We start from the raw sequence: 17,422 nt of genomic DNA on the forward strand, positions 1-17,422 counted from the left end.
TTATTTTCAACACTGTCATGGAATACAGAAATTAGTCTTTGGTAAGGTCTCAAAAAGCCAGAAGCATGAACACATGTACCACTGTTTTATTTATTTTTGGAGGGGGAAGACAGGAATTGGGAGTCTATATTTAAAGTCATCATGGGATGAAGAATGGCTGTGGTGGGTAAATATGAAATACTTTTATTACACTTCTATGTGGTTCTTGGCATTTTTCTCACTTGAGGTGCTGCAAATGCTTAACTGGGTCTTAGACTTCTCACAAAGGCATTTTGGTCAGTATATTTCTGTTAAGCTTATATGTCTATAAAGGAAGTAGAGCCTGTGGTATTTTATTGTGTCACCTTGTTAGTGTGCTTTGTATAATTATATATTTGTAAAGTGTATTCACCTAAGTCTGATGAGGGAGAAATTTTGTGGTTCTTTTTTTTTTTTCAGCTGGCTCTTTGCATTTTACTGCAGAGATATTGCCGGAGCACGACATAAAGGATTCATTTCAAAAAGTGATTCTGAGAAAATCTGGAAGCTGTGACCTTAATACTTTACATTTAAAGAAAGACTACCGACATGTGGGTAATTGCAAGGGGCAGAAAAGCAGTTGTAATGGCATTCATCAATGTTTGTCAACTAACCGTAGCAAAACTTGTCAATGTAATAAATGTGACAAAGCTTTTGGGTTGTGCTCAATCTTTACTGAACATAAGACAATTTTTAGCAGAGAGAAATGCTACAAATGTGAAGAATGTGGCAAAGACTGTAGGTTGTCAGATTTTTCCATAGAGAAGAGAATTCATACTGCAGATAGATGCTACAAATGTGAAGAATGTGGCAAAGCCTGTAAAAAGTTCTCAAACCTTACTGAACATAATAGAATTCATACTGGAAAGAAACCCTACAAATGTGAAGAATGTGGCAAAACGTTTACCTGTTCCTCAGCCCTTATTAAACACAAGATAAATCATACTGGAGACAGACCCTACAAATGCGAAGAATGTCACAAAGCCTTTAGGTGTTGCTCAGACCTTACTAAACATAAGAGAATTCATACTGGAGAGAAACCCTACAAATGTAAAGAATGTCACAAAGCCTTTAGGTGTTGCTCAGACCTTACTAAACATAAGAGAATTCATACTGGAGAGAAACCCTACAAATGTAAAGAATGTCACAAAGCCTTTAGGTGTTGCTCAGGCCTTACTAAACATAAGAGAATTCATACTGGAGAGAAACCCTACAAATGTAATGAATGTGGAAAAGCTTTTATGTGGATCTCAGCCCTTAGTCAACATAACAGAATTCATACTGGGAAGAAACCCTACATTTGTGAAGAATGTGGCAAAGCCTTTACCTACTCCTCAACCCTTATTAGCCACAAGATAATTCATATGGAAGTGAGACCTTACAAATGTGAAGAATGTGGCAAAACCTTTAAGTGGTTCTCAGACCTGACTAATCATAAGAGAATTCACACTGGAGAAAAACCCTACAAATGTGAAGAATGTGGCAAAACCTTTACCTGCTCCTCAAACCTTATTAAACACAAGAGAATTCATATGGAAGTGAGACCTTACAAATGTGAAGAATGTGGCAAAACCTTTAAGTGGTTCCCAGACCTGACTAATCATAAGAGAATTCACACTGGAGAGAAGCCCTACAAATGTGAAGAATGTGGCAAAACCTTTACCTGCTCCTCAAGCCTTGTTAAACATAAGAGAAGTCATACTGGAGACAGACCTACAAGTGTGAAGAATGTGGCAAAGCCTTTAAGTGCGTCTCAGAACTTACTAATCATAAGAGAATTCACACTGGAGAGAAACCCTACAAATGTGAAGAATGTAACAAAGCCTTTAGGTGGTTCTCAGACCTTACTAAACATAAGGTAATTCATACTGGAGATAAACCCTACAAATGTAATGAATGTGGAAAAGCTTTTACATGGATCTCGGCCCTTAGTAAACACAAGAGAATTCATACTGGGGAGAAACCCTACGTTTGTGAAGAATGTGGCAAAGCCTTTACCCACTCCTCAACCCTTATTAGCCACAAGAGAATTCATATGGAAGAGAGACCTTACAAATGTGAAGAATGCGGCAAAACCTTTAAGTGCTTCTCAGACCTGACTAATCATAAGAGAATTCACCCTGGAGAGAATCCCTACAAATGTGAAGAATGTAACAAAGGCTATAGGTGGTTCTCAGACCTTGCTAAACATAAGATAATTCATACTGGAGAGAAACCCTACAAATGTAATCAATGTGGAAAAGGTTTTATGTGGATCTCGGCCCTTAGAAAACATAAGAGAATTCATACTGGAGAGACACCCTACATCTGTGAAGAATGTGGCAAGACCTTTACCTACTCCTCAATCCTTATTAACCACAAGAGAATTCATATGGAAGAGGGACCTTACAAATGTGAAGAATGTGGCAAAACCTTCATGTGGCTCTCAGACTTTACTAATCATAAGAGAATTCACCCTGGAGAGAAACCCTACAAATGTGAAGAATGTGGCAAAGTATTGAGCTCATTCTCACACCTCATTAGACATAAGAGAATTCATACTAGAGAGAAGCTCCGCAAGTGTTAAAAATGTGGAAAAGCCTTTAACAAGTCGTCATATTGTGTTCAACACCAGAGACTTACTACTGAACAAATGTAGTATAAAGGTAATGACTGTTGAAGAACGTTTAATAACATCTTAGAGGGTCTCTAAGAACTTGCTTTATAATCTGGGTGCTTTTGTGTTGGGTGCATATATAGCCCTTTACTATTATGTAATGCCATTTTTTGGCTTTTTTAAAAAATCTGTTGATTTAAAGTCTGTTTTGTCAGAAACTAGGATTGCAATCCTTGCTTTTTTACTGTTTTCTATTTGCTTGGTAGACTTTTCCCTTTATTTTGAGCTTATTTGAAATGGGTATCTCAATTACAGCATACCATTAGATCTTGGTTCTTTATTTGCCACTCTGTTTTTTAATTTGGGCATTTAACCCATTTACATTTAAGGTTTGTATTCATATGTGTGGATTTGATTCTGTCATGATCTTAGCTGGCTATTTTGCACATTTGTTTATGTGGTGGCTTTATCGTGTCAGTGGTTTGTGTACTTTAGTGTGTTTTTGTAGTGACTGGTTATAGTCTTTTTCTTATTTAGGGCTTTCTTCAGAAGATCTTTTAAGGCAGGTCTTGTGGTAACAGATTTCCTCAGCATTTGCTTATCTGATTAGGATCATATTTATTTTTTGCTTCTGAAGCTTACTTTGGCCGGATATGAACTTCTGGATTAAAATTCTTTTTTTAAGAAAGTTGAATATTGGCCCTGAATCTCTTTTGACTTGTAGGATCTCAGCTGCAAGGTTCATTGTTGTCTGAGCTTCTTTTTAGAGGTGACCTGGCCTTTCTGTCTAGCTGCCTTTAACATATTTTTTTCTCTCATTTTGACCTTGGAGAATCTCATGATTATGTGTCTTGGGGATGACCTTCTCGTGGGGTATATTATTGGGGTTCTCCACATTTCTTGCCTTTGAATGTTGGCCTCTCTAGGTTGGGGAAATTCTCGTGGATGTTATCCCGAAATATGTATTTCAAGTTGTTTTCATTCTCCCCATCACTTTCAAGCACTCTCTTTAATTACGGATTTGGTTTATTTACATAATCCGATATTTCTTGGAGGTTTTGTTCATTCCTCTTTATACTTTTTTCACTGTTCTTGTGTGTCTTATTTCAGAAAGCCAGTCTTGAAGCTCTGAGATTCTTTCCTCTGCTTGGCCTATTCTTCTATTAACCCTTGTGATTACATTATAAAGGTTTTGTATTGTGTTTTTCAGTTCTATCATGTTGGCCATATTTTTCTCTAGACTGGCTGTTTTTTCCGTCAGTTCCTGCAATTATTTTTTCTTCCTTGCATTGGGTTGCAACTTACTTTTGTAGCTCGATGAAGTTTGTTTCTACCCATATTCTGAATTCTGCTTCTGTCATCTTAGCCCTTGCTGGTAATGTAATTTGGTCATTTGGATGAAAGAAGTCACTCTGGCTTTTTGTGTTTTCATCATTTTTGCACTGATTTTGTCTCATCTTTGTGGGCATATCTTTAAAGTTGCTGAACTTTGAATGCGGTTTTGGTTTTTTTGATCCTATTTGATGATCTTGAGTATTTGATTGTGGTAAAAGGTGGATTCAGCCAACAGGCTTTGTTCCTGGGAGTTTTTTTTTTTTTTTTTGTGGTGGTGGTGGAGGGGGCAATGCTCAGCTCACAACTCAGAGGCTGCATACTCTAAATGCTCAGCTCACAACTTAGAGTCTGCATACTCTAACTCTGGGAGAGTTGTATTGAGCCCCAACTGTGTTCTCTGGCTCCTTGTGATTTGGAGTCTGCCACTCTGTGGGACTAAGGTGCCACAGCTGCTGCAGAATGCTAGTGGATATGGGCTTCCTGCCTGTCTTTGGGTATTCACTTCAGTGGCAGGAGCAAAGCAGCTGGGAGGGGAGTGGGGGTTACCTGCTGGAGACTGTGTGCTGTTGCACTAAAGGTGGTGTTGGCTTGGGGCAGGATACTGGCCAGTAAAGGTTTTGATGCCTTCTCTGTGCCCCTCAAGAAGGAATGATTGTTCAGAGTGTGGGAGGATACCCTGTTCTCCGCACAGTTTTACCACAAAGGCCAGGATGGGGCTTTCTAGCTCTCTACCCACCAAAGCTTCAACTACAATGGCAATTGCTGGGAGTGGCAGGGGTATACTGCATTTCCATTTGCTGGTGGGGCAAGCAAAGCCAAACTCACCTTTGCAGACATGTACCAGCAAAGTAATATGGGGAGTTGCCATGGTCTTGGGGGAAGCTGGAGTATAGGGAAGAAACATGGGGGCTGGTGCAGTCATAGGGGCTGCCTTGCTGGAGCTCTTCATGGGTCAGGCATGGCCCACCAGTGCAGATGCTATGGTATGGGCTCCTAGGGTACCTGAGACTGCCCTGTAAGCAGCTGTGGCCAGACTGGGTCCCTGGGAGAGGCCAGCAGACCAAGGAGTACTCAGTTGGATCAGCTTCTTCTGATTTGCAAGACCATCCTGCAGAAATTAGGTCCAACAGTTCCCCTAGGGCTAAAGTCTCTTATGGGAGAAAGTTGAGCCTATGGAAATGGCCGTCGATGGCCACACTGTACTACAGATGCTCTTGCACTAAACCTTCTGGGTACCACATGAGCTGGGTTGCTGCCCCACCTCTTTGCCTGTCTTCTGGGGGCTGCATCTCAAGAGACATGTAGGCCAGCAATCACTCAGTGCAGTCCGACCAGGATGGAGGATCTGTGCTTTTGGCCAAATTAGGGGTTCACTGTCTGGTAATGAGCAGTGGGTAGTTTGTGGGACCCATAGAGGATGGACTGGCCCTCTCTCCTTGGGTAAACTACAGCTTGTTTGAGGTGTGAATAAGGCACTTAGGGTGTTGGATTTTTCATTAGTCTGAGGGTAGCAAGGACAGTTCTACTGCAGAGGTAATGGCAGAAATATTTTCAGTTGCTCTTGGAGGCTCTGTCTAGGGAGTTGCAAAGTTGCTACTGGCTCAATAGCTCCGGCAATGATTGGCTAGTGGCCCAGGCCTGGAGAACTTGCCCAGTGAGAATATATGAGAACAGGCACTCACGTAACAGTTTGGCCACTTTTCTGAAGGGCTGCTGCAGTATGCTGGGTGTCCACTGCAGTTTCTAGTCACCTCAGATTTTCCAGTACCTGATGAGATTATCACCAGTGAATACTGTAAAACAGCAACAATGGCAGCATGCCCTTTTCTCTAAGAGCTCTATCCAAGGGAGGTATAGACCTGTTTCCAGCCCCAAAGCAACTGTAGGAGGTAGCTGGAAACCCCTGTTGAAAGGTCTTACCCAGTGAGGAGAACATGATTGGGGACCCACTTAAGAAAGCAGTGTAGGCTGGGCGCAGTGGCTCACGCCTGTAACCCTAGCACTTTGGGAGGCTGAGGCAGGTGGATTGCCTGAGCTTAGGAGTTCAAGACCAGCCTGGGCAGCATGGTGAAATCCCACCTTTACTAAAATACAAGAAAAGAAAATTAGCCAGGTTTGGCGGTGTGCACCTGTAGTCTCAGCTAATCGGGAGGCTGAGGCAGGAGAATTGCTTGAACCCAGGAGGCAGATGTTGCAGTGAGCCGAGATTGTGCCACCGCACTCCAGCCTGGCGACAGAGTGAGACTCCGTCTCAAAAAAAAAAAAAAGAAAGAATGCAGTCTAGCCACATTTTTGTAAGACAGCTCTGCTGTGCAGAAGTACCACTTCCACCCCCAGTTTATTTGGACTCTTCAAAGCCAGAAGGCTGGAACAGCTAAGTCACACAAACAGCAAAAATGGCAGCTCACTCTTCCCTCTAGGAGCTGTATCCCAAAGAGGATTCAAAACTCCATTGATCAAAGAGCACTGGTGGTGGTAGCTGGAGACCCTGGTTGGGAACTACTTTGCAGTGAGGAGGAATGAGATTGGGGACCTGCTTTAACAGACAGTCTGGCCATGTCTTTTTAGAGCACCTGTACTGTGCTAGGAGATCCTTTCTGCCCCCGGTCAGCTTGGGCTCTTCAACACATGAAGGCTGGAATGGCTAAGTTGCCCAAGAAGCAAAGATGGCGGCCCACTCCTCTTTCTGGGAGCTCCATCCCAGGGAGGTGCAGTGCTGCTACCAATGGTTGGCTGGAATTCTAAGCCAGTAGTTCTTACCCTGTGGGGCACTGTGGAAGTGGATCCTACAGACCATCACTGCTCAGTCCCCTGGATTTCGCCTCTTTCCTATGGGTATGTACAGGGGTATAACCTCCTGTTTGCTGAGTTGCAGCTACTTTTTCTGGGAAGCCTGGAAATCCAGAGTATCTGAGGCTGTTGAATCTCTGTGCAAGCCTCAGTGGCTGCTCTGCTGAGACTCCACGTAGCTCTGTGTGTTAAATTGAAGGCCTTGGTGAAGTGGGTTCATGAGAGTGTCTCCTCACCTGAAGGTTGCAGAAATCTGTGGGAGAATCATGGGTTCCTAGGGTCACACATGCACTCACTGCTTTACTGGGTTGGGAGGTTCCCTTGGCTCCATGTTGTTCCCCGGTGGCCCATTGTCCTGCTGTGCTTTACTCCATTCTCCGTAAGTTAAGTTGTTTCTTTCATTAGTTCCAATGCAAGTACCTGGATGTTTGAGTTGAAGGTGCTGTATCTACACACACCTTGCATTCCTCTCTATGAAGCTACACAGTCTAGCTCCTTCTACTTTTTTATTTTAAAATAATTTAATATATTTTCAAAAGCAAGTATTCATATAATTTAACTCTTACATTTGATGCTATGTCTTCATTCTAGAATTTATGTGAAAGAACATGGTCAATGGTTGCTGCACCAGAGTTAGGAGAAGTTCTTCTGTATCAGATAAAAAGATTTATATACTTTCCCATGGAAGATTAAGAGAACTGAAATCTAAGATACATGAAGAAATTCTAAGTGGAAAGGCCACTTAGTGGTTGATTTACAACAGCATTATAAGTGACAGGGTGATAGAAGTGTGGTAAGTGATTAGGATAATATTCTGCATAGTAAGAGAAACAATATGAATTTTAGAAGGAAATTGCTTTACCATTTGCAAACTAAGGTAATTAAAATACAGTGAATTTCAAAATGCCTTTTTAATGACAATGTATGAACTTAATTTATTTTAATAAACCAAAATTATTGTTATTGGGTTAAGGCTATTTTACATTGAATGTGTATCTTGCCACTGATGTTAACTTATCCCGTCTTACCCAAGGTTGTAGGTCAACAGATGGTAACAATATACTATTTTGTGACTGTGGAATAACATCTCTAGTGATTTCTTTGTCGGTGGTCTTTAACTTAACATAATTTGGAGAATATGATTCCTACAAATTAACATTTTTGTTTTTCTTGTAACTACAGGTTATTATGATGTTTGTAATGAAGATTATATGAGTATAATGGAGCTATATGTTTCTGAATTCTGAACAACTATTTACAAAATTTTATCCTACTTTTTTCTGTTGAAAATATGACTTCTCTGGTCTGCTAAACACGTACAGACCTTTAGTTTTGATTTACATCAATTTAAATATACAAATGTATCACTGTAAAATAAACTTTAGGTGTAACAGATTTATAGAGGAAGTATTCATATTTGTTTATGGTTGTATACCTATTTTGAGAAGAAAAGAAAAATACTAGAATGAAACAGATAATTTTACATGTGTTACCAGCAAACCAGTAATTTCAAAGATTTTGAAAGCAAATCTGTTTTCTCTGCTTTGTATTAAATTCATTTATGTAAAATGTTATTGTTCCTGGCTTAGAATCATCTTTTGCAAATTCTTTTTTTGTTTGTCTGTTTTCTTGTTGTTCACCATAGGCATAATATATCATTTTCTCTTCATCTAATTTCATAAAACATTATTTGTATTATTGTCTCAGAGATTATGAAAGTGACTGATAAAATGTGTTCATAAAATAATTTTCACATGTAATTTCACACTGAGTGTATTATTGTGTGTTATTTAGTACATTTTACATTTTGTTTCAATTAGAGAATGCTATTTAATCCAATTTTCGTTTAGTTATTGATCATTTTACTTTATAAAATTGATATAATTGATTTTATGAAATTTATTGGGTCAATTTATTCAAGTAAAGAGTTGAACATTTTATTTTGGCATATACATGAAATAAACCAACAAAAGCAATAGTAGCTATGTAATAGAAGCTACATAATTAGAAATAACTTCTTTTCGAAATCAGCCTGTTGTCTCAGGTGAAAAATTGAAAGTATCTATAGTGGTGACATTCTGCATATGAAGAGTATAATCGTATCCATGCTGCACAATTGACTCTCACAATTGAAACAAGATGAAGAGATGAACATTTTAGTGAAACTAAGTGAAAACCTTGTAAAATTTTCAGATTATGTTTCTACATTTAAACATCTACTGGGGGAGGTAGAGGCCAATTCTATGCAGTCAAACCTGGAATTGCTGACACGTGTTAAGGGTATGCTCCACAGGTATTGACGCCTAAAATGCCCTGAACTCTTTTCATTTAGATTAACAAAAATATGGTTTTAGTTTTCCTCCTCTATATTCTGGCTTAGACAGAATTATCAAGCTATTTCAAGTGGATTTGATTCTAGATCTTTTTTTTTTTCTCCCCCTGAAATGGAGTCTCACTCTGTTGCCCAGGCTGGATTGCAGTGGCACAGTCTTGGCTCACTGCAACCTACACCTCCTAGGTTCAAGCAATTCTTTTGCCTCAGTCTCCCGAGTAGCTGGGACTACAGGCGCCCACCACCACACCTGGCTAATTGTTTGCATTTTTAGTAGGGACGGGGTTTCACTGTGTTAGCCAGGATGGTCTCAATCTCCTAACCTCATAATCTGCCCGCCTCAGCCTCCCAAAGTGCTGGGATTACAGGTGTGAGCCACTGCACCTGGCCTTGGTTCTAGATCTTGACACAGCACATCCTCAACTTACTGTCTCCGAGAATAGAAAAGCTGTGTGATATGGAAGAACAAAACCAAACATTTGTTATAGCTCAAGGAGATTTTATTTCTGCCCTGCTGTCCTGGGCTTTCAGAAGTGTAGTTCTGGCAGAAATTACTAGAAGGTAGAAGTGGGAAACGATCCTAAATGAAAATTGGGTGTGTGTTAAGACTGTCTTCTTAGGAACTGGCAGAATCAGCCTTCAGTTCTGCATAGATTTTGGGCAATTGGGTGATATATAGAGTGGTTATGTTGCATCAGGTCCTAAGGCAACCCAGCTTCTGCTAGTAGTAAAACCCAGTAAGATTGGTAATTTTTTGGACTATGAATTGGGTGATTTTTTAAAATAATAATTTTTAAAATATGTCAATTTTGAATTGCATACCTAGCTAAAAAATTTTAAGTTGAAGATGTAAAAATAATTCATACAAGTGATATAAACTATGTTTTCTTATTTATTTAACAAATCTAATTACATTTTAAATAATTGTCACTTGTTAGTATTTGTGAAGCATATATATTTTTAAGATTTTGCCTCTAAAACAGGTAACAATTTGAACATAGAGGAAAACAAAAATTCAATGATTGGCATGAAAATAAATCTCAGGAAAATAAAAGGTTTGTATGATGACCTAATTAAAATAATGTAAAGGATAAAAATCTTAATATTTGTTTTTACACATTTTTGCACAAAAGTAGCACTGAGATGGTAATGTGCAGAAAGTACTATTAATTATATTCTTGAGACTTTCTTATTGACTTTGGCACTTAGAGAACCTCCAGCACAGGCCCAGGATTCCCTAGGCATTTCTTCCAGGAGAACATCAATGGAAATGAAGCAGAAGGCCATGTCCACAAAGATAAATGGATGCTCACCTCCTAGAGACCAGTGGGTGCAGGTTGCAGAAAGAGTGGGCCCTTCTTGGAGGTCCAGGAAGGGGCCTGGAGCTCCACTGAGCCCTCCTGCCTGCATGGGGCCTCAGAGGGCCCTGGGTGAGGCCAGCCTAGGTGCTCTGTCCTGTCGCTGGCCCTTAAGTCCTGCCTCACCTGCTAGCTTTTTCCACAGAGAAATCAGGATGGCAGCCCCACTAGAGGAAAGAGATCAAGAGAGTCAAGGCCCACACTCATCTTGGCACATTAAGTGACTTACTGATTAACTAGTCAATAAGTAAGAGCAGAATGTCTGGCTGTGACCCCCTGAGATCACATTCTAGGAGGTACCCTGGGTGGCACCTGCCTGAGGCTGTGCATTGGAAGAAGGATGGACAGGTCAACTGGGCTTCAGTGAGCATGTGCCCCTAGCCAGTCTGGGGAGACATGGACTTGGCAAGAGCAGGCAATAAGGGTGGCATACAGCAGTCATGCTGAGATGTCAGGTAGGCACAGAGGGGTAGGCATGAGCGGTCCCTGAAGGGGAGAACCCTCTCAGGGCCCTGAGCTTAGCCCAGAGATTCCCCCAGCCTTTTGAAGCACAGGCTGTACCTGGAGCTGCACAAGTCAGGAGGGGCAAAAGCACTGGGCTGAGGCATCACCTTTTTTCTTCACTGGCTCCCATAAGCCTCAGGCTTCCCTAGGCGTGCCTTGAGGAAGAAGATCCCTCTTCCTTGTGAGTTTAGGCACAGAAGCAGCCAATCATGTGTGGTAAGCCCACCCACAGCCACTTTTGTGGGCCTACCTGGGCAACCTCACTCCAGTGGCCTGTGAAACCCAGCTGGAATTCCAGGGTCCAGAATTCACATTTGGTTCTAGAACCAAAGAGTTCAGCACCCAGGCCAGAGCAGAAGTGGGCCTGTTAATTCCATGGCACAAGGCCCAAATCAGAAAACTGGCTTAACTGTTCAGCTGCACCCAGGCAGTGTGGGTACTGTCCCAAGCAAGTCCCGTTCTCTTCCTGCCTCCAATTATTTCACCTGCAACTTGTTATTTGTACCAGCTCTTTCTCTACCCCCCACATCCTGTGGTTTTTGAAATTCCTCTGAAGACTGCGTGAGCTAAGCTTTAAGGGTCACGGTGCTCTAGCCTATTCAGGCTGTACCAGGAAGAGAGATTCTCTCAAGCTACCTTGACTCTTAAGAGTCATGTATAAATAGTACCAAGTTTAGCAGGAAGGCTGTCACATACTCAGACTCTTTTTCTGGTCTCCATACCAAAAGATACATTAGAATGACAAGGCAAATAAGACAGACCTGGCAGTTCTGTCTTTTAAAGGGCAGCCTCAGCCTGGTCACCCTGAACCACAATTTCAGCCTCCCAAAGTGCTGGGATTACAGGCGTGAGCACTCACACCTGCTCAGTGGTAATTTTGGATTTGCTAAATTTCAAAGATTAATCAGGGAGATGTGAGAATGTGCCGAGACCAGCTCAGTTGGGGAGACCCTAACCCAGCTGTGCTGGAGGAATTAAAGACACATACACAGAAATACAGTGTGTGGAGTGGGGAATCGGGGGACTCACAGCCTTCTTAGCTGACAGCCCCGAATAGAGATTTGCCCACATATAAGCCAGTGATAAGCATTGTTTCTACAGACTATAGATTAACTAACAGAATTCCTTATGGGAAAAAAGGGATGGGCCGAAACAAAGGGATTGGCCTGGCTAGTTATCTGCAGCAGGAACATGTCCTTAAAGCACAGATCCTTCATGCTATTGTTTGTGGTTTAGGAACGCCTTAAAGTGGTTTTCCACCCTGGGTGGGCCAGGTGTTTCTTGCCCTCATTCCAGTAAACCCACAACCTTCCAGTGTGGGCATCATGGCCATCGTGAACATGTCATAGTGCTGCAGAGATTTTTTTATGGCCAGTTTTGGGGCCAGTTTATGGCCAAATTTGGGGGCCTGTCCCCAGCAGAAGTTGAGTGGAACACGTGCTAATTAATTTTTTTAGAGATAGGGTCTTACTCTGTCACCCAGGCTGGAGTGCAGTGGTGTGATCTCGGCTTACTGCAGCCTCAGTCTGGGCTCAAGATCCCTGTGCCTGAGCCTCATAAGTAGCTGGGACCACAGGTGTACACCAGCATTCCTGGCTAGTTTTTGTATTTTTTGTAGAGACGGGATCTTGCTATGCTGCCCAGGTTACAGATACAAATTTATATCAGGTGAAACCAAGAAACACATTATGTGCCCCTCATTCATCCTGTTTATAATTCCCTTCTTGTCTTTTCCCTTTTCATATGTTAGGTTTTGAGCTCCTTGGCCTTCTCTCTTTTTTTTTTTTTTCTGCTTATGGAAAACTGTTACTGAGCTTGGGAATGTTGTGGGAGAAAGGTAATTTCAGGGGGACAAGAAAGAGAGGCTGGGCACGTGGCTCATGCCTGTAATCCCAGCACTTTGGGAGGCCGAGGTGGGTGAATCACCTGAGGTCAGGAGTTCAAGATCAGCCTGGTCAACATGGTGAAACCTTGTCTCTACTAAAAATACAAAAATTAGCCAGGTATGGTGGTGCATGCCTGTATCCCAGCTACTCAGGTGGCTGTGGCAGGAGAATTGCTTGAATCCGGGAGGTGGAGGTTGCAGTGAGCCGAGATCATGTCATTGCACTTCAGCATGGACAATAAGAGTGAAACTCCATCTCAAAAGGGGGGGAAAAAAAAAGAGGATATGTTTCTTCTTTTCAGAAGCTGCAAAGTGGTAGACACCATTTCATGTCATAAAATTGGTTCAAATAATCTTATCTGAATAAGGTGTGTAATTCAAATACTCATGAAATTTGTTCTGTTTTCTGTTGCTAAAAACGGTACTTGGGAACAAGACACTGAAACATGCAGGAAATGGATGAATCTCAGAAACATGCTGTGTGGAAGAAGCCAGACCCAAAAGAGCATTCCATATCATTCTATTGATGTGAAATTCTAGAAACACCAAACCTAATCCACAGTGACACAGAGCAGATCGGTGGTTGCCTGGGTCAGGGGTGGAATCCCGATTTCAGTGGATTAACTGGGAGGGGTCAGAGGGAACTCCCTGGAGTAATGGGAAAGTTCTTTTTTTTTTTTGAGACAGGGTCTCGCTTTATCACTCAGGCTGGAGTGCAGTGGCTCGGTCTCAGCTCACCGCAACCTCTGCCCTCCAGGTTCAAGAAATTCTCCTGCCTCAGCATCCTGAGTAGCTGGGACTACAGGTGTGCACCACCACACCTGGCTGATCTTTTATATTTTTAGTAGACACGGGGTTTCACAATGTAGTTCAGGGTGGTCTCGATCTTCTGACCTCAGGTGATCAGCCTGTCTCGGCCTCCTAAAGTGCTGGGATTACAGGCACAAACCACCGCAGTGGCCTAGGGAAAGTTTTTTTGTTGATTTGTTTGTGTTTTTGTATTGACACAGGGTCTCATTGTGTTGCTCAGCCTGGAGTGCAGTGGCTCTGCCTCAACTCACTACAGCCTTCCCGACCTGAGCCTAAGTGATCTTTCCACCTCGGCCTCCCAGGTAGCTGGGACCACGGGCCTTTGCCAACATGCTTGGCTAAATTTTTAAATATTCTTTGTAGAGATGATATATGACTGTATTGCCCAGGCTGGTCTGGAACTCTGGGGTCAACAATGCTCCCCCCTTGGCTTCTCAAAGTGTTGGGAGTATAGGCATGAGCCATCGCACCTGGCCTTAAATTTTGTTTGTTTGTTTGTTTGTGACAGCATCTTGCTGTGTCGCCCAGGCTGGAGTGCAGTATTGCAGTCGTAGCTCACTGCTGCCCTCAGCTCCCAGCTTACGTGATCCTCCTGCCTCAGCCTCCTGAGAAGCTGGGACCACAGGTGCATGCCACCATGCCTGGCTAATTTTTTTTTTTTAATTGCAGCCAGGTATCTCCTATGTTGCCCAGGCTGTCCTGGAACTCCTGGCCTCAAGCAGTCCTCCCGGTTTAGCCTCCCAAAGTTGGGATTACAGGCATGAGCCGCTGCACCCAGTAGAAAGTTCTATATCTTGATAGTGGCAGTGGGTACTGAGGTATATCCATTTGCTAAGCCTCATCAAACTGTACAAAGTGAGACCCTGTCTCAAAAAAAACCTATACACTTAAAATGATGCATTTTATTGTATGTATACTTCAATAAAGTTTATTTTAAATAATAAAACAACAGTCCATGGAAGTATTTATACAAAAGGGAGGGGGGTCTTTGAAGACATTCAGAATTAAGAGATTATTTTTAGACCTTGCCAAAAAAAAAACACCCCAAAACCAAAAAACCTTTAACCTCAAAAACCACGCAGGAGCGCGGCTGAGGCCGGAGGATTGGAAATGCCTGTTATTCTAATTGGATATTGTGCTTGATAATTGTTGTCATGGTATTTATATTAAAATATTTAAGTAGCAATTAAAATATCAAGTGACATCTTTGTAGATATAAACACTTGTGTGTATATATATATGGGCTGAGTGTGGTGGCTCACACCTGTAATCTTAGCACTTTGAGAGGCAAAGACGGGAGGATCTCTTGAGGCCAGGAGTTCGAGAGCAGCCTGGTCAATATAGCAACACCCCATCTCTATTAAAAAAAAAAATCTGCAGTGAAACCCCGTCTCTACTAAAAATACAAAAAATTAGCCGGGCGTGGTGGTGGGCGCTTGTAGTCCCAGCTACTCGGGAGGCGGAGCTTGCAGTGAGCCAAGATCATGCCACTCCACTCCAGCCTGGGCGACAGAGCGAGACTCCGTCTCAAAAAAAAAAAAAAAAAAAAATCTGGCCGGATACAGTGGCTCACACCAGTATACCCAGCACTTTGGGAGGCTGAGGCAGCCAGATCATGAGGTCAGGAGATTGAGACCATGCTGGCTAACTCAGTGAAACCCTGTCTCTACCAAAAATACAAAAAATTAGCCGGGCATGGTGGCACACATCTGTAGTCCACCCGCGTCGGCCTCCTGAAGTGCTAGGATTACAGGCATGAGCCACCGCACCTGGCCCTATATCCAGATAATTTTTAAAACATATTGTTTTAAAACAAGGCAGGCAGGTCACCTGAGCTCAGGAGTTTGAGACCAGCCTGGCCAACATGGTGAAACCCCATCTCTACTAAAAATACAAAAATCAGCCAGGCGTGGTGGCGCGTACCTGTAATCCCAGCTATTCAGGAAGCTGAGGCAGGAAAATCGCTTGAATTTGGGAGGCGGAGGTTGCAGTGAGCTGAGATTGTGCCAATACACTCCAGCTTGGGCAACAGAGCGAGACTCTGTCTCAAAAAAAAAAAAAAAAAAATTAGCTGGGAGTGATGGCATGTGCTTTTAGTCCCAGCTACTTAGGAGGCTAAGGCAGGAGAATCACCTGAGCCCAGGTGGTTAAGGCTACAGTGAACTGTGATCCAGCCTGGGTGACAGAGCATGACACTATCTCAAGAAAAGTCTTGTCTTTTTATTATTTATTTATTTATTATACTTTAAGTTCTAGGGTACATGTGCACAACGTGCAGGTTCGTTACATATGTATACATGTGCCTGCCATATTGGTTTGCTGCACCCACTAACTCGTCATTTACATTAGGTATTTCTCCTAATGGTGACACATATACACCATGGAATACTATGCAGCCGTAAAAAAGGATGAATTCATGTCCTTTGTAGCGACATGGATGAAGCTGGAAACCATTATTCTGAGCAAACTATCACAAGGACAGAATACCAAACACTGCATGTTCTCACTCATAGGTGGGAATTGAACAATGAGAACACTTGGACACAGGGCGGAGAGCATCACACACCAGGGCCTGTTGTGGGGTGGGGAGATGGGGGAGGGAATAGCATTAGGATAGCATTAGTAGAAGAAAAGTCTTTTCGAGTTAGTATGACAGAGTGATTTAGAATGACTGCATAAACACTTGGAAACAGATTGATTAGGTCAAATTCCCAGTTCTGCATCTTACCAGCTCTGTGGTGTCAGAAAAGTTACTGAACCTTCATGTGTCTCAGTTTCCACATTTGAGAAATGGGAATAATAATAGTCCCTGTCCTGTGGCTTGGTTATGGTTTGTTTGTCCCAGCCAAGTGTTGTGTTGAAATTTGTTCTCAGTGTTGGAGGTGGGGCCTGGTGGGAGGTCCTTAGGTCATAGGCGCAGATCCCTCATGAATGACTTGGTGTCATTCTTGTGGCACTTAGTAATTCTCACTCTTTTTTTCTTTTAATTTTTTGAGATGGAATCTTGCTCTGTCGTCCAGGCTGGAGTGCAGTGGTATGATCTCAGCTCACTGCGACCTCCACCTCCCAGGTTCAAGCAATTCTCCTGCCACAGCCTCCCAAGTAGCTGGGATTACAGGTGCCTGCCACCACGCCTGGCTAATTTTTTTATTTTTATTTATTTATTTTGTTTGTTTGTTTTGTTTTTTGAGATGGAGTTTTGCTCTTGTTCCCCAGGGTGGAGTGCAGTGGCACAATCTCGGCTGACTGCAACCTCCACCTCCTGGGTTCAAGCAATTCTCCTGCCTCAGCCTCCCGAATAGCTAGGATAACAGGCATGCACCACCACGCCTGGCTTTTTGAGCCAAGGCATTTGAGACCAGAGCCAAGGAGTTTGAGACAGACCAGCCTGAACAATGTAGTGAGACTCCAAAATGTCACCAAAAAATCTAAAAATGAGCAGGGTGTGGTGGTGCATGCTTGTGGTCCCAGCTACCTGGGAGGCTGAGATGGGAGGATCACTTGAGCCTAGAAGGTTGAGGCTGCAGTGAGACATGATGGTGCCACTGTACTCCAGTCAGGGCACAGGGTGAGATCCTGTCTCCAAAAAACAAAAACAAAAAAATAGGTCAGGTGTGGTGGTTCATGCCTGTAATCCCAGCACTTTGGGAGGCTGAAGCGGGTGGTTCACTTGAGGTCAGGAGTTCAAGACCAGCCTGGCCAACATGGTGAAACACGGTCTCTACTGAAAATACAAAAATTAGCCGAGCATGATGGTGTGCACTTGTGGTCCCAGCTACTCTGGTGGCTGATGG

At 42.7% G+C, this 17,422-nt stretch overlaps 1 protein-coding gene across 2 annotated transcripts in view; it reads left to right on the plus strand.

The window, feature by feature from the left end:
• Nucleotides 1-8,497, plus strand: part of LOC129040634 (putative zinc finger protein 727) — a 46,616-nt gene extending 38,119 nt beyond the window's left edge. The window contains exon 4 of one of the 2 annotated variants that reach the window (XM_054495386.1): nt 439-2,823. In XM_054495386.1, coding sequence (XP_054351361.1) covers nt 439-1,880 — 1,442 coding nt within the window. In that variant the 3' untranslated portion in view covers nt 1,881-2,823. Of the gene's footprint in view, nt 1-438 lie in introns of both variants that reach the window. The other variant, XM_054495385.1, reaches the window with a different exon arrangement.
• The last annotated feature ends 8,925 nt before the right edge of the window (nt 8,498-17,422 follow it).

This window comes from Pongo pygmaeus, chromosome 6, assembly GCF_028885625.2.
Source record: "Pongo pygmaeus isolate AG05252 chromosome 6, NHGRI_mPonPyg2-v2.0_pri, whole genome shotgun sequence".
NCBI classification, from domain to species: domain Eukaryota; kingdom Metazoa; phylum Chordata; class Mammalia; order Primates; family Hominidae; genus Pongo; species Pongo pygmaeus.